At 39.8% G+C, this 23,283-nt stretch overlaps 3 protein-coding genes across 7 annotated transcripts in view; all 3 read right to left on the bottom strand.

The window, feature by feature from the left end:
• Positions 1-283: 283 nt before the first annotated feature.
• Positions 284-12,327, bottom strand: LOC137969880 (uncharacterized). 5 transcript variants are annotated; one of them, XM_068816278.1, is made up of 2 exons: positions 12,231-12,327; positions 284-4,396 (listed from the first exon to the last, which is right to left on the bottom strand). In XM_068816278.1, the coding sequence occupies exons 1-2, from the start codon at positions 12,301-12,303 to the stop codon at positions 723-725; spliced, it is 3,747 nt and encodes a 1,248-aa protein (XP_068672379.1). In that variant the 5' UTR covers positions 12,304-12,327; the 3' UTR covers positions 284-722. The 5 variants fall into 5 exon arrangements, 4 of the variants coding, with proteins under 4 accessions (XP_068672379.1, XP_068672378.1, XP_068672381.1 ...); XM_068816277.1 differs by lacking the exon at positions 12,231-12,327 and adding an exon at positions 5,954-6,044; XM_068816280.1 differs by lacking the exon at positions 12,231-12,327 and adding an exon at positions 4,567-4,669.
• A 1,266-nt stretch (positions 12,328-13,593) lies between these two features.
• Positions 13,594-16,090, bottom strand: LOC137969888 (uncharacterized). The gene has a single exon (XM_068816292.1). The coding sequence runs from the start codon at positions 15,177-15,179 to the stop codon at positions 14,214-14,216; it is 966 nt and encodes a 321-aa protein (XP_068672393.1). The 5' UTR covers positions 15,180-16,090; the 3' UTR covers positions 13,594-14,213.
• Positions 16,091-19,466: 3,376 nt separating this feature from the next.
• LOC137969852 (cytosolic beta-glucosidase-like) overlaps positions 19,467-23,283 on the bottom strand; it is a 13,170-nt gene continuing 9,353 nt past the window's right edge. The window contains 4 exon segments of the mRNA XM_068816238.1: positions 19,467-19,915; positions 21,903-21,950; positions 21,953-22,071; positions 22,946-23,216. Coding sequence (XP_068672339.1) covers positions 19,491-19,915; positions 21,903-21,950; positions 21,953-22,071; positions 22,946-23,216 — 863 coding nt within the window. The 3' untranslated portion in view covers positions 19,467-19,490.

The following is a 23,283-nucleotide window of genomic DNA, read 5'->3' as shown; positions in this document are numbered from 1 at the left end:
AGAGAAACTTTTAAGACTGAGAACAAAGGCTTGTCCACTACTCCGTTTTAGAGTCTGATTTATTCCCGAGATATTGGAGTTGCCAAAGACCGCAGTTACCACAGTGAAACTACGAATGGTAAGGGTAGCACGTTGCTGTGGCCGGAAGCGTTACTGGGGGTGCAATGACGTCAACCTCGTTCCTCCGGGGTGGGAGATGAAAGACGCTAAGAAAGAGGTTGCAATGAAATGCTCAACACACAATTATTCTTCTGCAACGTTGGATTTATTGCCTACTTTTTAAACTTCTATTAATATTTACATCGCATAATGATTTTTGTTCTTTCTTTTCCATTTAATGAAAGAAAGATAACTTATTTCATAATTCCCGTGATACTGTTTCCTTACAATTAAAGATATATCCACAGGCGCTAAAACAAAATTATTGTCAAACACGCTGGTTACATTAAATCAACTAGGTCTATTTTAGTAGCAGCTTATTGAAACAGAATTCAGGGAAAACAAATTGCAAAGGCCAGTCTGCAAAAGTCTCAAGGGTTAAAATGTATTTCCAGTTGTGCACTACGTCCACATTCGCTTGACAACTAAAGCTGTACTGAGCGGTCGGTTAACTACAGTATCTTGAATATTCTTATCTTGATTTACAGTGTACATCAGTTTTACATCAGTTTCTACGATGATCTGCATCAACCACAGAAAGTCAGGTTGCTAACGCTGTAAATTTAATCAAGAAGTTGCAAATCATCCTCTTCGTAGTCACAATTGATCAGAAGCTGCCCAGACATCGACAGACCACCCAGAGTCTCATTTCCATTCAGGTATGATCGGGATGATGTAAAGTGTGAAAGCAGTTTAACGCAATGGTAAACCAAGCGTGAGATCTGCGATAACACAGCCAAAGCAACAAAGATGCAAACTAAGATTGGAACCAGGCTCAGAGCACCCAACTCGATCCATTGTAAAACGTGAAAAAGGTTTTGATTGGGTCCAGCAGGCTCGATTCCCTCAGACAAATAAGTTGCCTCTGCCAAGCTGAACGTGCAAATCGCAACCAGACTCACAAGTGAAATGGTTTCAAAGATGTTGGCTTTGAGGTCACGGAAAGGCCTTAGTGAAAGATGGTGGACAAGGATCATGATGCATGCCATATCTAAAGTGATAAATCTTGTGACAGAGTCGGTAACAAAGGTGTGGATTGTTAGCAAGATGAATCTACGGCCAGTTAGAATGCTCTCCCAGTAAAGTGTCCCACTGTCATTACCGGACGGATCACGAAATGCTTCATGGAGGACCTGTTTGATTTCCTCTGCATCCTCGAGATTCCATAAGAAGAGAACATCTTCGTTTTCTGACTTCTTGCAGTGACGAACAAGCCACAGGAGAAAACAGGGCAGAGGAAATGCACATGCTATTAAGAATTCTTTTGCTGACACTTTGTCTTTGGCGAGCATAAGTGATCCCCAAAAGAGAACCAAAATTAGAGGAATAACGAAGACCATTACGAAACCAATGAGAATGTACTGCCACCATTGCCAACATTGGATATTTCCATCTATGAAAAGACGCCAGCTTATCCCCATGGGAACGCAGTGCATGAGTTTAAGGGTTGTATCTGCCAACGTTTCGTATCCAAGCAACAGTGTTTCCAAGGCAACGGCCAGGTACAGTGTCAACTTCGGTGGAGAGATTTTCTTGAACTTACTTGCAGCCCGATGGATAATGTAGATGAAGCCAATGGCCAACAATATTGCAAAAAATTTTAAACAAAGAAAAAGCTCTTTGGTGACTACATTGAGACCAGGAAAAGGACAATCAATGCTGCCGTACAATGTCTTTACCTGAAAATTAAAAATCGCTATGACGGAGGGGATAAATGGCAACATGTGTAGGGTTTCCTCTGGTGACTTTAACATCAGCAGTTCCGCGACTTGATAAAAGTAGAAAATAGTCTTAAGATATCCAGGATCGTGTGTTTCCTTGTCGGCTTCATGTGAAGTTAATGTTTGTGTATCGTCGTGTCTAGGGCGTTCCTTAAACCACAAAGTTTGTTTATACAAAACAGAAAAAATGGGAGGCTTGAAAACGAAATAAGCTGCAAACGCAACGACGTAGATGATCGTCGCTACCCAAAACCAATGATTGTGACACTTTTCGTTCTTTCTACAGGACGTCGAATGCAGGGCCTCGCTGTATCCTTTACGGCATTGTCCACAAAGTATGCCTGATCTCTTACCATAACAAGTATTGTACGGATGACGGATGGAATGACTAGGGCTGATGCAGTAATCTAGTGGACAGGGAAAAAACTGTATTCTCGGAGGGTTTTTTGATATAGGCAATCCCCAAAAGTTCTGCTTGGCCTCAATGTTACCATTTTTGCACGATGCACCGTGAGGACATTTTCGGCACATAGTTTTCTTGACGACGTTGAGCCCAGCTGTCATTCCTCTCTTTAGACTGTAAAAATCATTGGGGCATTTGTCACAAAACATTGTGATGTAATTCACCTCCATCAAACACATGGTAAGGTTGTTACCGTGTGTGAACTGAAATCCTACTGTTTTGACTTCTTCATTCATTTTCATGTGTTTTCCTGATGGACATCGAAACGTGGTTACAGCATCAACTTTCAGTGAGCTTGTTCTCGTTATTGTGAAGATTGGATTGAATTTTCTGGTCACGTTCGCTGTAAAAGATGAGTTGCTAATCCTCACTGGGCCAGCACTCTCAGAGTGAACAAAGCACCCTGTACTTGAAATTGTACCGTTTTTACTTCTTGAAAATCTATTCAAAGGATCATGGAGGAAGGTGCTATCCTCGATGCTGAGGCTGCCATAACCCGTCTTCATATACACGTGACCGCCGGCTGTAAAACCTGAGTTGTCTTTGAAAGTACAGTTCTTTAAAGTAACATTTCCATTAAACAAATTCAGGGCCCCCCAAATACCAATGTTACCTTCGAAGCTGCTGTCTTCAAATGTAACAGGCATTTGATGTGAATTATTCCATAAAAATATACTTTTATGATTCGGGAGTCTTAAGCAGGAATCAGGAGGATCTTCGTCCGAAAACTGGATGTTCACAGTTGCTCTTTCATCCAGTTGATAGACATACTGGGAATTATTTATGAATTTGCAGTTCTTTACGACAATTTTCCCACGAACATTCTTTTGAATGGCCACATACAGAGCACTATTGTGTAATCCCTTGAAGGTGACGTTCTCAAGAAACACAAGGGCCCTTATGAAGTTGGGTCTCCGTGTGTCATAACGATTTGTGACCCGGAAATTGACGGAATATCCGGAACCTTTTGTCTCATTGCCCCCAACAATCAAGGTGTTCTTGACAAATAAATATTGCTCGCCTATTGAGCAGTTGGCATTCGAAGTCAGACAAACATTAGTTGCCATAAAGATACCGTTTCTGTTGTTCCCCAGCACGCATTGGTCCAAGGTCACTTTAATACCAACTATACCGGGAATTAGTTTAGGAGGTGCACTGGCCGTAATTGCACGTCCATATGAGCAATTAATTGTTACTTTTGTCAGTTGTAAGTCAAATCCTCCGTATACAAAAAGAGAATTCTCGTTGTTTAGAAACGTTACGTTTAGTAAAGATAACTTTCCAATGCTGAAAAGTTCGAAGATTCGAAATGACACCGCAAAGCCATTGTGCTTATGGCCAAGTTCTCGGAATGTGGAATCGGAGATAGAACCATGAACACGCACTCTGTTCCAAGGAGATGCTGACTTGACATACACGGAGCCGAATACTTTTCTATCTTCCGAGGTGACCGTAAATCGCCCAACCTTACCCTTAAAAAGACATCTGGAAATATTGATGAAAAAATGCTCGTTGATTAATTGGACAAAGACGGAAATGTTATTGTACAAGAATTGAGTATCGCTGATAACAAGAGATGATTTCCGATAGTAAAGGGGTTTATTTTTCCAAATCTCAAAGGCTGTATCACAATTTATAAAGCGGCAGTTGAATATGAGGATATGGGAACAGCCGACCTTTAATAGACGGACTCCATTGTCATGAAACACGAGATTTGATAACTTCAACCTGAAGATTCCGAATTCTGTAGTGCTTCCAAAGACCAGACCATTCTTGTAAGGACAAGAAATGTGTGCTTTCGACATCCAACCTTGTATTGTCACACTTTTGTTCAAAACATCAGCTAGGCTCGTTACATTTCTCAAAGCGCAGCCGTATGGATCTGACTCAGTGTTCCTGCCATCTAAACAAACTTTCCCTCCATCTTGGACCTTCCGCAATGCCAGTGATAGAGTTTTGCATGGCTGCTTCGTGGAACCACAAAACGATGAGTCTTGTCCGCTTTGACGAGAAACGAAAAGACAGTCTCTTGGATATTCGTCTGAACCTGCAACTGAAAAATCGCAAAGTTATCATCATAAGCAGCTCGCAACATAGGTTCAATAAGGATTGCAACAAGTCTCACTAATGTTTAAACCTGCTAAGGTTCGTTAGGACGAATCATGCATCCGTGACTGCTCAAAATCCTTGAATTCATCCCCGCTCGCGTACGTTTGAGCTAACCTTCAGTAAGAAATGTCGCCGGGGCTTAAATTAAGCCTTTTAATAAAGCTCACATGATAACATTGGTACCCAACACAGTGTGTTTTGAAGGGAAATGAAGTTTGTCAGACTTTTCGAATATCATCTAATTAGCTCGACATGTCAAGTTGCTGACTTGTACTTTCAAATGAAAGCAAGTATTAACTCTGATGTAATAATAATAATAGTTCATCATTGGAAAGTAAGAATTTCCGGGTCTTTTGAAGACAAGTCTCACTAATGTTTAAACCTGCTAAGGTTCGTTAAGACAAATCATGCATCCGTGACTGCTCAAAATCCTTGAACTCATCCCCGCTCGCGTACGTTTGAGCTAACCTCAGTAAGAAATGTCACCGGGGCTTAAATTAAGCCTTTTAAAAAAGTTCACATGATAACATTGGTACCCAACACAGTGTGTTTTGAAGCGAAATGAAGTTTGTCAGACTCTTCAAATATCATCTAATTAGCTCGACATGTCAAGTTGCTGACTTGTACTTTCAAATGAAAGGACGTTTTAACTCTGATGTAATAATAATAGTTCATCATTGGAAAGTAAGAATTTCCGGGTCTTTTGAAGACCAATACACTCTGGTCGTAATTGATAATAATCGATACGAAATAAGAACTACTCATAGTTCATTGTGTGCAAAAGTACTAGTCAATAAGCAGCTATACATAAAGAACATATGTAAATAAATAATTAAAACGCTAGGGGAAAAAATGTAGATGCCGATTTTGCTCCGTTTGCAAAATATCCGCGCGTATTACATCTCAATACTGCATTAGGTCACTTTTTTAAAATCTTTTTCCAATTATTTTTACCAACTTGGAACGGACATTTTTGCTTCCGTCAACTAACATGCTTTAGTGCCTTTCATGCCATTTTAATCAGTCGATGCACTAAGCTCAAGATGTATTGGAATAGAATTTCAGACCCTATATAATAAGCGCGCTGAAATTGAAGACCTCAGTCTTCTATCGTAAGTAGTTTCTTCTACTAAACGACGAGGAAACTAAAGGAAAGGAAAATATACATGTGCCTATCATGCCATAAAGTTTATTTTTGTTGATATTTATGAACAACTCATAGATAAAAGGTGCAGTCCTGTGAAGAAGTGATCAACTGAGGTACTTCCATCAAAGCTATTAACTTTAAAGTTATCCTGCTTATTCTTCGAGGAAATGCAGAACCGGTCAAACCGATCGCCGCAGGGGAACAAGCAAACCGTTTGCTTACCTGAGAATCAGTTGGCGGATCACAATAATTGACCGACCAAGAAGAACTTCATCACTATGGAAGTCCGTATGAAACTTAAACATCAAAACTGTCAAGCGCAAAGCAATAACATGGCTACTCCCAGTCACTTACCTGTGTGATATATACAGGGAAAAATCAATAAATAAAGAATCGCTAACAGCAAACCGTTTCCTACAAGGAAAGGCATCTCAGTGAGAGCGAGGGAGTTATATCCAACTCTATCAGCTAAGACAGCAACAGTAATATTCCGGGAACCCGCAGAAACGTCTCTTTTAATTCAAAGATATTGAAGCGACCACAGTTAAATCGTAATTGCATGTCTGACTTGTTAAGGGCCGGTTATTCCCTGATTGTATTTTTATCCACCTATTTCTTAATCCGGGAATTATAATAAAATAGAAAAAATAAGGTTAAACACTAACAAATAGGCAGGGAAAGCTGGACAGTTATAGGCCTTGTCTTGCACCCAAAACTGTCCGTTTTTTTACTACGACCATGCACAAACAAGAAACTGCGGAGGAGGCAAAAATCAGAAGCTTTTGTATCCCTAAAAAAGCTACTTTGTAAATACGACAATTCGGGGATCGAAAGTTCCGGGTTTGTACTGAAGTTTCTAATCTTTATAGAGTACCGGTGGTTTTGCCGTGTGAAATAGAGGGAAGTTGAGCAATATTGGAGACTTCTTAACTCTTTCGGATGTCACTCATCCTCAATAAAAGTCGACCAAACGTTACGACTGATGGGGCATTTTTGCGGCGGTATTTTGTTCGAGCGTTTTCTCTTCTAAATACTATAAGCACAAATTGCATGTAAAAGTTACTCAGCCTGAAAAAATAACTCCAGTAGTTTGAAGTATATGTTACTTGACCAAACCTTGTAATTTTAGTATATTTACTACAAGAACGGAAAAATAAACTAATCTATCTATTTATTAGAAACTCAAAATCCCATTTTTTGCCACATTGATTTTACTTGTAGGCTATGGCGCATTCATTTCACCGATGGTATGAAGATTGGGTCGGGGTGGACTCTTTTACGTGTAGCACATGAAATTCAAACAAGCGTTCGTGAAGTTGATAAAGGCTATTTTACGACCGTAAGAATTTTAAGATTGTTGAGCTCAAATTCCGACTCTTATAACCCTTAAGAACGAAGCATCATACACCACCGACGCAGCACAGAATAACCGTGGACGATAATCGCAACATTACCAAACGTGCCAGCAAATATCGGAGAAAGATCTAGGCTAGATTGTAGAATACCCGGTCACAAGAAATGGACCCTAAAAACACTGCTGTCGCAGTGCCGTTGACGTGGTGTTGGATATACCTCGTTCTTTAATCCATAATGCAAGCACCAAGGCACTGCGGCACCAGCCATTCTACTCAATTCACTTTAACCTTTTAAGACGACTAAGGCACCGCGGAACTGCGATTTGGAGCGCTTAAGGATTCCTTGATCAGAGAACAGATCGTGATGGGAACCAACGATCCCAAGCTGCGAGAGCGACTACTCCCAGAAACGGATTTGACACACGAGAAAACAATTAAACTGTGTAGAAACACGGAACAGTCCCGGGAACATTCAAAAATTTTCAACCCACCGACTGCCCAAGCAAGTAGTATTGACACTGTAAAGAAGACCCAGGCACCTCAAGAAGCCACAAAATCAAATACGAATGACCTGCAGAGGATACTTAAATGCAAATGCTGCGGATCGCCTCACGACAGAGGAAATTGTCCGACCTATATGGAGCAACATGCCACAAATGTAATGGGCGAAACCACTACGCTCGCTGCCGCTTGAGACCAAAGAGTGGTACTGACGAAAAAAGAGTGTATCATGTGGAAGTACAGTTGAATGAGAAAGATGCACCACTAAAAGGACAACATAAGGTATTACTAGAAGGAACATTCAGTCAGATTTATCAGTTAATAACAACCCCGTACCTTTTAAATGTAATATTTTGCCAATGCAAATGGAAAAAGAGTTAATTAAATGCTCAAGTAGAACTAACCAGTGCGTTGTTTAAATCGTTTCGGGGACATCAGTTAGATACGGTTGGCAAACGTTTGCTTGACACAAAGGCAAATACCTCCCAGGGTTTTACAACTTTGGAGTATTATATTATTCGTGATAATGTAGGACCTCTACTGGGTTTAGAATGATGCTTACGGGGGGAAATTATGTTATGAAATTCATAACCTTTAATGATACCGTGGAGCAAGTAGGTGTCAGTATTGATGACGTTCAACGAAAATAAAGCCTTTTGGATGAGTTCCATTATGTTTTTGTAAGCCTCGGATGTGTTGAAGGTGAATACAACATTAAATTAAAGGCAGCGAGTCACCCTACAATTCAGCCACAGGGAAATGTTCCCCTGAGATTAAGGGAAACTCTCGCTGATCTTAAAGCAATGATTGGGTCAGCAATGTAGTCAAGTAGAAAAGACCAATGGTACTTTGAGAGTGTGCTTAGACCCGCCAGATCTTAACGAAGCCATCGTAACGGAGGATTTCAAACCCCCAAGCTTTGGGACAAACTCAAACACACTAGATGGTTGCAAGGTATTCTCTGTGGTGGAGGCATGTCAAATTGTTACTGGCACCAGAAGTTGACAGAGGAATCCTCCTTCCTGTGCACATTCAATTCACCGTATGAAAGATATCGATTTCGAAGAACGTCATTTGGTATCTTGTGTGCAAGTGAAGTAGCCAAAAAATGGTCGAGGAACATTTTGGTGACACTTTGGGTGCATTACCAGTTTTCGATGATTGGAGGCAAAAATGAGAAAGAGCATGATTTAGTCCTCCGTAAGGTTTTAATCAGAGCACGCGAACGCAACATTTAGGAGCATGTTTGATGCAACAAGGTCAACCAGTTGCATATGCATTACGCGCCTATATTATGCCCCTATAGAAAGGAAATGTTGGTAATCGTTTTCTGGTGTGAAAGATTTAACATGAGCATACATGGGGCCGAAGTTGCGCCTAGAGAGTATTTTCAAAAAGCCGGCGCTTTTCAAAATATCCCTCGCTTGCAAAGAATAAGGCTTCAGCTGCAAAAATAAAATGTCAACGTGAGGTATGTTCCGGGCAGGTTTTTAGATACCCTCTCTGGAGCCTACAGGCAATTTTGTGTTTCTAAAGCCAATGATATGCATCAAGACATGGAGTATTTTATTCACAGTGTCATTACTGTAACAAACCTCGTTATCCGCTCAGATTCCAAATTGATAGAGCTCCGTGAAATAAATTGTAATGACCAAATCATGAAAATTTTGCACCAGTATGCCAAGGAAGGCTGACCTGAACATAAACGTGACGTGCCTCCACCTCTTCAATCATTTTGGAGTGTTCGAAATGATGTTCATGCCGTAGATGGTCTCCTGCTCAAAAATAACAGGCTACTAAGTCCATTGGCATGGAAAAAAAAAACATTCTCCAGAAGTTGCACGTTAGTCATTGTGGGGTTGAAAAGCAAACCGTGATGCCCGTATGAACGTTTTTCGGCCTGGCATGACCAAGGAAATTGAAAGAATGGTTGCAAATCCAGTCATGCATGATACTATACACGGCCTAACTAAAAATTTCTGCAGACATGGCTAGCCCAAACTCTTGTTGCAGATAACATGCCTTATAATTCCAAATATAGTCAGTCAAATGGTTTTGCAGAAAAAGGGGTTCACATTGTTCAAAACCTGCTGAGAAAGGAGTGCAATTTTTGTGAAGGTCTCAAGGAATATCAATCGTAACACACCAATAAGAATTTTTTCTTACTAACCTAACCAAATGTTGTTTATTATATAAGTCCGATCCAAAGTTCCTGTTCAACCCATGGTGCTGATCCCACAAATTTGTCATGATGTTCCGGTGTTACTAGAACAGTGCCAAGCTAAGTACAAGGGATTTTATGACCGAGGCTCGAAACAGTCACTTCAACTTACGGAAGGGATAGTATGAAGTTCAGGAAACCTAGTGACTGCAGGTATGCACCTATCACCTGCTGTAGTTATTAGTAAGCATGAGGCCCCAGGTTCGAACATGATTACTGATAAAACTGGTAGACAGTATCGCAGACGTAGACGCCAAATACATCTTACTCAAGAACCTCCCATTATAGTCAATGAGGATATGAGTGATGAGTTAGAATCAGCGCCTATGCGATCTGATATAGACGTGCCTAAAGCTACGAATGAACCTAGTGCTTATTTGGAACCAAATGCTACATTAAACGATGTTTTACCTGGTCCGCTCTGCTCTACTACGGTTAGATCCGTTCCAAGTTGGTATAAGGATTATCTGATGTAAATAGGAACTGCAATTACATCATTATTTTTCGTTAGGTTATTTTACTGTTCCAATTTAAATTTAAAGCAACTCTAGTAGAGATATTAGTGTGAGTAGCTTGAGAGGGGGGATGTTTTCATTGGTTTTCATTGGTCACTGTCATGTGACTACGTTTTGTTATATTTTGATGTAATGTAAAAGTACTCTCTCTCTGGAATAAACTATTAGAAAGCACGCTTGTGTATCTGTGCCTCTTACTCATAACAGCTCCGATATCTCAGAATTTGAAGAAAACTAGAAATTGCTCAGAATACAAAAAGTTGCTCGAAAAGAAAAAGGTACTAGTTGCTCGAAATACGAAAAGTTGCCAAAAAGCAATCACGTGATGTGACGCTGTCGGTTGAAAGGATGTTAAATCACTCAAAACTTGATAAGACCTCAGGAAGAAGTATCACTCCGCATAACCTGGTATATCCTCGGTCGTAGATCAATTTTAAAATGTTTTCTTGTCGGTGTGTTGCAGTGCCTACCCTGATAATCCATACGACTGCATAGTTTTGAAACTATTACTTGTTTGTGCCATCATGGCAAGGCAAGTTCGCTCTTAGGTCGTTTTGCCCCAAGGGTCGGGACCGCTGATTACTCTGGTAGGCCAGCTGACTTGAACTTAGTTATTCCAAATAGAGCTTTCTTTAGGACACAGTTTTAATTGCATACCTGCAGATCGAATGGCCAATCCACAGCATGAGCCCTATTATTTTCCCAAGTGTATTTTAGAAAAGGAAAGGAAAGGAACTTTATTTAAGTGTCTAGTCGTTCTAACGCTGGAGCACTAACAGGGGACACTGTAAACTGAAATTAACGCAAATCAAGTCAAATGTTGGTTTGGGGGAAAGGGGAAAACCGGAGTAGCCGGAAAAAAAAATTTCTGTGTTGTACGGAAGAGAGCTGTATCATCATCCTCTCGACTTATCTTAAAGTCAGCGCCGGTTTTTCACGTGTAGACTTTTACATGACTGTTATTGCTTACATAGCTTTATAAAGGCCGAAAAAAAGATCCAATATACGACAGAGAGAGCTAACACCCTTGGCAAACGCTCCTTTATTCGGTCTTTACTTTCATACAGCTTTCTACGACATTAAAACTTAAGATGTCTCGAACTAGTGAACAATATACCAAAAACAAAAGAAAAAGGTGTTTTTTTCTCAATGGCTGTCCTTAGTCCAAAGTATCGAAAGCTCTGTTTTTGAAAATCAAGGCACAACGATTGACTTGCGTTGTTTTTGCTAGCAGGCCGGCTTAATCAAAGGGATATTTTCAGCTATATTGCTTACACTCCTCTTTATATTGCTCATTTGATTATTGTTGACTAATTGAGACAGGTAGATCTCAACGCGACTGAAATATCGTCTACAGCTACCTTACAACCTCAATTGCATATAGAGGCTGCAACATGTTTTCGAATTTGACAAAGTTCTTCTTTTTGTTTCTAGTTCTTTTTTTTTTTTAAGTCATCCGCATTATAACGCACCGTTGAGTTCGTAATGGAAAGAAAGCTGGTGGAAAACTCGTCATTTGTTGCTATAAGATTTCGTTCCACGAAAGCTTAGTAAGTTTCGACGGTAGATCGTCTGCACTAAAACATTTTCCTGGATATTTTCCTTTTAAAGCTGTGTTGCATTCCATCAAATTTAATTTTTTTTCCGAGTAATGAGAAGTAGTTTGTCACTGAAAGTGCAAAATTTTAATCATTTGTTTCAGCATATTGGAATGAAACACTTGAAAAGTTCTCCACGCGTTAGCCAGTGTGCTGTCAGAAATGCGGTTTAAATTTGTTGGATGAATGGCAACCTCAAATTAAGGAGGTCTTAGACCGGGATTTTGCAGCTATCACATCTGGTTTTCAGTAAACATTTACAAGGTGACTAAAAAGAAGCCCCGTTAAACCTAGTTCCCACTGTTTTGTGAGTGAAGTGAACAACGTTTTTTATAGAGTTTATATCCGTGTTAGGCTGGTACCATTCTACGATTCAAATTCAATGTATTTGTTACAGAAACAAATTACTTTGCATCCTTGAAGTTGGAAGCTGTTACTTACCCATGTGGGAAACAATGACAACAAGCCACAAACAAATGATTTTAAACATGAGACGGAAATCACTGTAATACATCTCCTCTGTTCAATGCGATGATATGAGTAGCGAATGATGATAGTGTTTTGCGTTCTTTGTGCTTAAGTTGCTATTCTAGCTGCCTATTTTTGTCCATCAACGTGTAACAACGTCATTGTTGCTATTTTTGGATGTATATATTTCACTGGTTGTGGATCTCAAACGATCTGTACATACTTCCTTTAATCAATGTCCTGACGTTCTAATGGTTAGTAGTGACCGGAAAATACGGCATTCTGCACTAAAATGGCCAATGACAGAGGTGAAGGACTATCTTAAAAATAAGCACAACTAATTCAAAAAATTACTGAGAAATTATTTGAGGTATCAAAATTGGCGGTATAATACAACAAATTTTATTATATGCTCAAAAGAATATCGCGTTGCGATATGACGAATGCATAAATAGGTTATAGATTGCAATACGGATGTTGTTATGGAAACAGCGACGAAGTAATTTTGATCCCACGGCTCGTGCAGTTTTGTGGGAACTTTCAAAACATCACTCATGCCTGTAAATCAAAAAAATTCAAGAGCAAGGTCATACGTTTTCCTATACACATTGATCATTGTCAAATATGAGTGTTGTAATACTGCTTTACGTTGGTAAGCCATTTTTTCGAAGAGTTTAAAAATTGACAAGCTCCAATACTCAAGAGTATCACTTGATAGCATGCATCTAACAATATGCAAAACAGATGTGTCGCACCTTTCACTTCTGGCAACAGAACAATAAGTCAGGATTTCAACTACGCTACACATCGGTAAAATAATAGACCGATAGGCTTATTTTGGCAAACTAAGGCCTCGAATCAGTGGCGAACAGAGAACTACTTAAACTGTTGAAAAATATGCGTACATACGCATACATTTCACACTCAATAGAAAGTAAAATGAATTTAAAATAATGCAAACTAGCGACCGAGTGCCGGATACGAAAAAACAATTTAATAACCCAGTGGAAAAAAATGGAAACCTATTCCCGGAACCGATACAGTGCAAATGACCCCGGGGGATTAGGCATATCTCATTTAATACAATACAGACTCAAAAAAGAAGAGCAATGGGTAATGAAATTCGGTGATTAGGTGATGTAGCAGCTCTCGTAGCGTAGAAAGCGATTGAAACAAGGACTTAGACAGCTGCTTACAAATGCCAAGCAGTAGCAAGTTTACAAGAGCTGATACAGTACGGGTTAGGTGTGGCTTCCCAACTTATCATGCGTTTCCTCGGAGGAGTGGTTTATGCAAAACAGTAACGACAGCGTTCAGGTCATTTGAAAATGCCGAATTATTATAATTGTTGGTAATTTAATTTCTTCGACTTTTAACAAGCACAACCGCACAATCAACGTAAATTCAACAGCTCTGTAGTCAGTTCCTCAGTTTCCTTGAACATTTTTTTCAGCAATTTATCTGGTCATCGTACTCAGTGAATTTACGTGTAGGTACGGGAAAGAACAACAACATTTCAAAATTTAAAATGCAGGTTCAGCTTGTTTTTCTCGTTAAAATTCAAGATTTTGTGACATATTTGTCTACGCAGGCAACAATAAGCCTTATGCGTGATGACGTCATATGCTCAAAAAATTCACCACAAAGCCTCGTTTGCTCAAAATTATTCACATCATCTGGACATGCAATACTATTCTCACGTGGGTTTTCTTTACAAGTTTGCTCCTTTGAGATAAGCTCGTGCTAAAATTTACAAGCTTGATTTTTGAATGTGAAACCAAGTTAGCCATAGTCCGACGTAAACACGCATTAAGGCCTATTTCCAATCGAGTTTTTACTTACACCGCATATAAACAACACCTGATTTGATTTGATCTGATATGATCTCGCACATTGTCCCCATGCAGAAGACTTGAACAATTTTTTAAATTAAATAAAGTTCATTACTACAGCTAACTATTCCCAAAGCTCTAACCCCTCGAAGGCCTCGTAATACGTTCTCCTTTGAGAACAATACAAGTCACTCTGCACTGCGGTTTTAAGAATCCTTTGTCCTAATATTTCATTGTCCATTAAGTGTTTCAAGCAAAAGGGAAGAAAAGCTGTAACACAAGCCCACAAAACTTCCAAAACATAGAACACAGAATTTAAAAGTTCAATTTCCACGGGCGATACATTGTTCGAAAACAGGCTCTCTCCTCCCACAAAACGTATTCCTCTCACTGGAAGGGAAAATATTATAACGAGGAAAGTTCCCAAGGTAGCAATGTTTATGTTCTTCAAATCGCATCGCAGAATGCAAATGCTTCGGCCTCTTGCTTTTAACGGGCGTGAATTTTCCAAGTGCCTTGCAACCGCTCGGAAAACGGAGGACAACAGAACTACGGCTGGGACTACAAACTGGAGCATGACAAACATATAGCCGTAAAGGCAGACGTCGAAATTTGCCTCCCAGCTAACACCAGGCGAAGGACAGTAACAGCCGTTGCACTTTATAACAGGCATTTCGAAATAAAAGTAGCTAAGAGCTGGATACAGTAGGGCTGCAGTTGACAGTAGAATAGCTAGGAACGTAAGCGTGATCTTAACGGTAGAAAAAGACCATCGTCGCTCTATTTTCAAGTACCGCACCACAATAAAGGCTGTGAGGTTAAACACGGACAACGACATTAAGAGAGCTGTGATGTTAGGAAGGGTATCACAAATCGCGTGGTCTCGCGTGTTTGCATGTTCTGCACGGAGCTCGTCTCTGAGCATCAACACCAAATGCGACAAGAGGTTTCCGGAATTGACGATCGTTTGAACCACTACGAAGTATTTTAGATTGTTTATAGACCGCCATCTTGACCAGTGAAAGCAATACGCAGTGACGTAAAGGTTGAAGAAAATTCCGAAGAGAAAAATAGGAAGTGAAGCTATCATTATTTTGAAACAGGCGATCTTCTAAGCATTGGCTGTTACGCTGCCAGGTGAGCCAAAAACGCGGTTCACGAAATGCCTACAGCACTTCATCGTTATCATATGACCTGCAGATGTTGAGCTTGCAAAACAATATACCATCAAGTGAATTACATGGGATTAACATAAAAGACACAAAACTGTCGTTGAATATTGCTCGCCAGCTTGATCTTACAGAAAATAATAAGATATTTTTAACTTTACTTTGTTTTGAATCTGGAAGTTACACTATCGTTGCAAATTGCCAATGAACTCAGTAACTTAGTTTGTGTTTCAATAATATTGATATTGGAAAGACCAGTAGCAGCCTGCAGATGCTCCGCGTGGTAAACAATTTCCTCGTGTGAGATCAAAGCATACGTAAACCGATAAACTTCGTCTGTTCCTTTTCGACGATTATTTCTCTGGAAATCATTCAAATGCACAGGTCTAGTACGCAAGTAACCTCGAATAGTCAAGGCTGGTCCGGAAAATTAGTTACATAATAATAGTTTTTATCACATACCGGGCAAAATCACTGAATGCTGATTGGCTAAGATGGAGGGCACTTTTTCTGAATCACCCGGGCACTTTTGGTAATCAAGAGGGCATGATTACTTGATCCTGATTGGTTAATAGTAGCTTATCCAGAGTAAGCGAAGTTACAAGAGAAATCTTCCTGATTCTGACTCTGATTAAACTGCTTTTTGTCCACATACAAAATACATTTTGAGCGCTATGTCTGTTAATCTGTTGACAGCAACGATTTATTGAATTGCACTTTAACTGAATGAAAGCGTGTTAATTTCACTGTCATTTTTCGCGGCACTGAAAGAGTGTCCCTTAGTAATTTTGTTCTTTACGTGATACACATGTAATCGCAATGTCAGATACGGCTCCCCCCCCCCCCCCCCCTTCCCCTCTGAGATGTCATGCGGATTTCTAACACAACTAGTATTCTGCAAAAAAAAAAAAAAACGTCGCCAGTCAGCTACTTGGCGGTGCATCCCCTCCTAAGAAAAACCTGGATCCGCCCCTGCAATGTGCCCTCGTGAAATTAAGGATTTTACATTGACTGCAAAATTCTCGCGCGCTCATTGGCTAATTTTTATTGTCAATAAGCAGACAGACACATGAATTTATAATTTATGCGATAATGACGCGATATTGCTCGCGTCAGATTGAAGTTCTCGCATTTTGCCTCGCGTTCTTCTCGTGTTTTTGCTTAATTTTGACCCCTCTGACTTTTGGTTATTGTAAAAAACAAATTGATGTCAGTTTTTCATGCGTCTGTCCTGTTATTAACAATGAATTTCGTCATAACATTGTCAAAGTAGTCTGCGGCTACTTTGACAATGTTATGACGAAATTCATGATCAATAAGAGGACAGACACATGAAAAACTGACATCAATTTGTTAATTATACGCGTGAAATTAATCCTTAATTTCCCTCGGCCCCATGCGATTACATATACAAATAAAATCAAAACAAGAGGAGATAGAAGAACAAATACAGTACCAAAAACCAAAACCATCTCAAGAAGTACATGCTCGTATCCTCAAACTTCTACATTGTATAACTTTAGCGACCATCAGATTGGAGTACTAGTACAAGTGTTCTGTACTGGGCACGTGCATTACGTATGAAGAACGAAATTCTTTGAAATGCGCGTGCTCACAACTGAGAACATCCTGGTACATCAATCTAAAGGTCGCTTTTGTTTCTTTCCCTGCCCTTCTGCTTTGCTTCCAAAGCGACTGTCGAAAGCACTTTAATAATTCGAGATTACTACTTGTATATGTATATGCTGATGTCCGATCTCAACCATCGATTGATTACTTGTAAAGGGCACTTGAATATGTAAATAGAAAATGTGCTAAATGAATTTATTAGCATTACCATATATCATAAAATATGCAAACTTAAAAAACACTATCTTGGGCGGATTTCTCTGGAGAGGATTCATAGCTACCTTAAAATTTTCATCTTCAGAGAATTTTTTTTAAATTTTGAAGAGAGATTTTTCTTAGCCTGCTAATTATTTTCCAGCAATAAAAATTGAGGGTCACCGAATTCGTTTTTGAGATAAAAGCGTTTAAAGACAAATTAAAGGGTGTTTTCCGATATCTCTTTCGTTGCCATGGTGACCTATTAGGTGACATTAATGAGTGCACCTCCTTAAGCAATTACTAGAGTTTTATACGGTACCATAACATTGCTGTTATGAGAGTTAAACCGTCAGGTAGATCCAATCTTTTATACAATACAGTTTGTTTCAACCGGTGTCATGCGCAACGGCAGCAGTGATTTGTAGTACAAAAAGCTCACTGTTAATCTTTGATAAGTAAAGATGTCGCATGATCAGTTCTAGCGCCTGTCGGCAAAATAAATAAATGAACGAAATGATATATGAAACGAATCACATATTGATCAGCGGATATGAAATCAAGTGAAGCTATGATCCTCGCAGTTATGAACGCAATTTTAGCAACTGCGTAGAGAAACCTGAAAAATTCATGACTTTTACGGGGTTTTAACCCGTGACCTCGCGACGCTCTAACCAACTGAGCTATGAAGTCACTGATGTTGGAAGATGGTCATTTGTGAGTTCAAATGTTGCTATGATGAATGAATCAACGAACGAAATAATGTATGAAATGAACCATATATTGAACTGCGGATATGAAATCAAGAGAAATTATGATCAAAATTGCGTTCATAACTAAGAGGAACATAGCTTCACTTAAAATAAATAGTGTGAATACTTTTGCAAAACAAATGGGTGCTACTGCCCTGTCCCCGGCAGTGATTTCCTAGTTTATTTCAGCAGCAATTAACGACATACAGATACTGACAAACGCTTGTAGTGGTAAAACTCTTTAATAAAAGTGCTACTATAGTCAAATTTTTACCCCTTTATCCCTTTATCACATAGAATTCCAGAAAGATTAAAAACGCATTTACTGTTCGGAAATATCTGTATTGGTTCCGGAGATATTTAAGTTTGAAAAATGTGTAAAATACGCAAATGAGAGGACTAATGATGTCATTCACTCAAACCAAAAGAACATCAAACCATTGAAACTTGACAGACTAATAGTTCTACAAGCAACACAACTACGGATATAAAGAAATTGGTTCCCATGGCAACTCGCTGTTTTCCAGTCCCCTCCAACCTGATTTCAATATTTTTGGTGATCTTAAGCTAGAAAAAATATTTTACAAGGCCACATATTCGGCATTACGTATTTATTGTTTGCAGGCTCATGCAAATGAGGCACCATTGGCAAATATCAAAATAGAACGCCAATGGTGACTATCAAAGCCTTTAATATCAGGGTGGTCTGGAACCCAGTACGTTGCCATGGGAACAAAACTGGTACGCTCATATTGTGGAGCACATCTACTAGAATCTTACTACGAAGAATCAAGCATTTCTGATAAAAATTGGCTGAGACATCTTTTTTTTTACTATTTTTGATCAAAATTCGGTTGAGTTTCTGACGTCGGCACATCGTCCGCTTCCATTGATACCAGTTTCTTAACTGAAGGAACTACCGACGTTAAATAAATTGACTTTACTTTACTTTTTACCAAACGGTTCACAACCCACACCCGCGGGAATCCATCAGTTTTTCCGATGGTGACTCGGGCATACTCGTAAAAAATCCGAGTGCTCCTTTGTGGGCCATTTTTTATTGTTTTGCACACGAACATGGCCGTCTAGCATCACGAAGATGCAAACCAAGAATAGGATACTCAGCGTTCACAATTTCCATCTCAGTCATTCATTTATTTCACTAGGGAGAATGCACCGTTTGGAAAATTTCAGTCCTAGCGGTATAGCGGGACAATATCACCTGAACCAAGTTTTAATGGCCTGGCGGCTCCTTCTACTTTAGCTCAGTGACAGAGCATCCCAACTTGTATTAGGAAGGTCGTAGGTTCGACTCCTCGGCAAAGGAGCTGCACTCGAGTCACCATTGAAAAAATGTCATCTCTTCAGAAACTGTATATTAAAAAGATAAACAGTGGATTGCCGTGATCGTGGTGGGTTGTGAACCTTTTGGTAGTGCATGATCAAAGTAAGTTGCGCAATAGAACTTAAAGGAAAGCTACGACTGGTTTTACCTCTACAAAATTTTGTCAGAATCTGTAAGTCGTTAATTGCTCCTTAAATTTACCTTCTTCAAAATGACTCGATTTCACCAACGAAGGGTTTCGAGAAAATCGAATTAACTTCGATTACTAAAACCAACAAGATGCTCTTTCAGCATTTCCACGGTCATACGATTTACAGCTCTGATTTCTCCTGCGTTTGCCTTGGAAAGCCGTTGTTGTGTATGATCTCTTTATATACCTGTGCAGATCTTTTAGGGGTTCGGGGCCGATTTGGATCATCAAAATCGACGTAGTGAATTCCAAATCTTATGCGATATCCAGATGTCCACTCAAAGTTATCCATAAGTGACCACACAAAATAACCCTTTACTCGGACACCACCCAATCGGATCGCTTTGAGTATTTCGTTGATGTAAGACGTTAGGTATTCGACTCGTTGCGTGTCGTTCAAGGCAGCTTCAAGTGCGAAGTCGCTTTCACCATCAACAGCGAATCCATTCTCTGTGATTACAATTTCAGGGTCATCGTAATGCTCTTCAATCCAATTAAGGAGTTTACGCAAGCTCCAAGGGGTGTTATACATAAACTCCAAGGCTCCTGAAAAAGAAGGCATCCATTGTCAAACTTGCATTTGGCGAAAACTACTCGACAACATGCCACTCGCGGCACAGAACAGAGTAGGGAGCTCCGGACGGTACCCGGGAGTGACACTTCAACATCTATATTGCTAAGTATCTTTTCATTCAACGATGAATATTATATTGAACTGTGGATATGAAATCAAGTAGCCTGTTCCAGGCTCCCAGAAAGTCGGGTAAACGAAAACAAATGCGTGTGAAAAGCGAATGGGTTCTAATGTTCCCGTGGTGACTGAATCAACGATGCAATAATATATGAAATTAATCATATATTAACTGCGGACATGAAATCAAGTGAAGCTATGATCCTCGCAGTTATGAACCCACATATGATCAGCTCCCAACATCGGTGGCTTCACAGCCACCGGTATCGCGAGGTCACGGGTTCCAGAGCTCTCAAGTCTTAAAGTTTCCAAAGCGTGAGATGCTCGCTGGAGATTGCGCCAAAGGCGAAAGTGTCCTGTGTTTCTTGTGCCGGAGGCGCCAAACAATTCTAGGGAGGCCCGGGGGCATGCTCCCCCGGAATGTTTTTTTAATTTGCACTTTTCAGATCGCTGTATATGCACCATTGAGTCCGCCATTTTGTTTCTTTCATGCTGCTTGCTAAGAGATCCCATGTTATTATGGTCAGCCTGAGCTAACATATCGGCCTATAATTCATATATTAACGGGTGAAAGTCCTGAAGAAATAAGAAAATTGGTCGCACCCGAACAGATTGAACATTGGCCGAAGTTCAGTGCCAGTGAAGGAATGAACTCGGAATTCATGAGCACTTCTGAAAACTTAAATGATAGAGTTACCTTTGAGAAAAGTGCCAATGCGTGAGAAATGGTCTTGTCGGCGTGAGAGCGTGAGACTCACGCTCAATGCGTGAGACTTAAGAGCTCTGCGGGTTCAACCCCTGTTTAAGTTCTGGATTTTTCTGGCTTCTCTTCTCTACGCAATTGCTAAAATTGCGTTCATAACTGGGAAGATCATAGCTTCACTTGATACCTTTTCATTGTTAGAGACGCTTAGTTACAAATCTGGGAGAGAGCACTGACTTGGCATGCAAAATGTTCACTTCCGGTTTTCGTCCGTGGCTCAACGTCACGTGACCTCGCGATGCCGGTGCGACGCTCTAACCAAAGGCCGCTGCTGTTGGGAGCTGGTCATTTGTGGGTTCAAATGTTCCTGTGATAAATGAATCAATGAACGAAATGATATATGAAATGCATCATACATTGAACTGCGGATGTGAAATCAAATGAAGGCTACGATCCGGAATGTCGCACCGGCATCGCGAGGTCACGGGTTCAAACCCCGTTGAAGTCCTGAATTTTCTGAATTGCTCTTGCAGCCATAAGTCATTTGTACAACTGTACTTGGTAGATCTTATATTTAAATTTTACGTTTAAAAAACGAGCAGCAGTGTTTTATCGGGGTTTAAAAACACGAGGCGTATCCGAGTGTTTTAAGACCCGATAAAACACGTGCTGCGAGTTTTTTGAACGGCTTCAAAACATTCCACAAAAAGCGTGTCCCTCTGGACTCAGAACAATGGTTCAAATTGTGAGAGGAGAACATTAACATACAAGAAAAACAAGCTATGCCAGGAGTGTTTTATCAGGATATAAAGCTCATACACGTGATTATTAATGAGTTTTAGTTTTTAAAATTATTTTTATTGCTATATTTATTGACATTTAATTTTATACACGTCGTTTAGTTTTATTATATCCTATTTAAACTTGACTGAAATTATTCATGGAACTAATTTTGGCATAACTTTTCTTTGAATCAACTGTCAGGCAATCAAAATGAATACTAAGTGGGAGATTAGAATAACATATCTTCCAAAATTCAGCCACGTCACAAGATTGGGAGAAAGCTCCTGTACAGTTGATTCTCTGTTTTCTATTGTGAATCACTTGCAAGTCCAGAAATAAATCAAAAACAGACTTACCTCTTTTCCAGGACAGCTCAGCAGATTCCTTCAACTGCCGATCAGTTTCCAGTCCACTTCGGGAGGATATTCTTGGTGTTCAATAAGAAATGACGAGTACATGTTCAAAGCGAAGAAATCTGCTGTCCCCTTGATGAAACTCTTTTCTTTTTCAGTAAACTGAGGAAGTCTACAGGATACAAAACAAACTGTTTATGCTCTAAGGGGGGGGGGGGGGGATAATATTATTGTGCACTTAACAACCTCCTTTCCCCTACCCCACCCCCCTCCTCTCCCCTGGAGAAGATCACACTTAGTCGATGTTTCCTTTAGCTGTTGTTCATCTTTTCCTAATATTAATTATGAGATTTTGATCTCTTTGCTTTGGTCTCTGAAAACTATTTTATGTACTTTTTCTCCTAAGATTTTGTCTTTGCTCCTCAGGTCAAATTGCCAAGTTCCCAACAAATAACTTTAAGAGCATTTCCACGCTAATGGCATTTGAGACTGTAAAATACTCTGTCATTTCATTCATCCATATTTCTGAACATTGGCATCTTTTGTCTACTTCATGGCTCTTACGTTGGGTACTAGAAGTTGTACACAATAGTTTTTAACCACAACTGCTTGTTATCTCGCAAACCTGATTGGCTATCTGCCTTGTGAGTCCATGTAACATTTTGACCACTGTGATGATGAATATCGTTCTAGATAAGAGTACCTACAATGCTGAATTTGTTAATAATCATTGTTTAATACCATTTGGTTTGTTTTAGAGCAATTGTTTTCTACACATACTAATATCCAACTTCGAGGGCTCCACTTTAGATATGGATACTGAATCCCATATTTTTCACATCCTCCCCATTTAGTTCCCTTGTTCTTTTCTCCAGCTCCCGAAACTAAGATGGTAGTCAAAGATTGTGCACTCCTTTCAGCAGTCTGCATGAGGTCCTGAAATAAGCCAGTGGCACTCATGGGAAGGGGGGTATGAGGGAGGTAGTTTGTAGGCTATACTACAGCCTAAAAGATGAAGCAATGACATATATTTTTTGAATGCATACCTGTTTGGTATTCCTTCAGACTCACTATTTTTTAATACTGCCATCTTCATAACTTCAGGCCAGTCTCCACTAACAAATACAGGATTGGCAAACCATCCCAAAAACCACTCAAGATAGCGTTCAGCAGCATCTAGATCAGTTTGCTTGTCAGTCTTGGGTTCACCCCATTGTACATTAAGAATGATTGACAGTTTCCCTTGTTGAGTGGCACGAAAACCCTGATCATAGGTGTGCCAAGCCTTGGCATGAGCCAGAAGCATAATATGGGCAACTGAAATAAACAAATAATAAATTATGATACTGTTATAAAAAGAATGCAGAGACAATAAGGGAAAACC

This window comes from Montipora foliosa, chromosome 9 (genome assembly GCF_036669935.1).
Source record: "Montipora foliosa isolate CH-2021 chromosome 9, ASM3666993v2, whole genome shotgun sequence".
Lineage (NCBI taxonomy): Eukaryota > Metazoa > Cnidaria > Anthozoa > Scleractinia > Acroporidae > Montipora > Montipora foliosa.
This window is presented reverse-complemented; position numbering and strand designations above follow the sequence as displayed.

Excerpts from the sequence above, each read along its gene's own strand:
- LOC137969880 (XM_068816277.1), bottom strand. The coding sequence starts at position 6,029 with ATGCCTTTCCTTGTAGGAAACGGTTTGCTGTTAGCGATTCTTTATTTA. Across the intron at positions 4,397-5,953 it reads TCCCTGTATATATCACACAG|TTGCAGGTTCAGACGAATAT; the intron begins GTAAGTGACTGG and ends GCGATTTTTCAG.
- LOC137969888 (XM_068816292.1), bottom strand. The coding sequence starts at position 15,179 with ATGATAGCTTCACTTCCTATTTTTCTCTTCGGAATTTTCTTCAACCTT.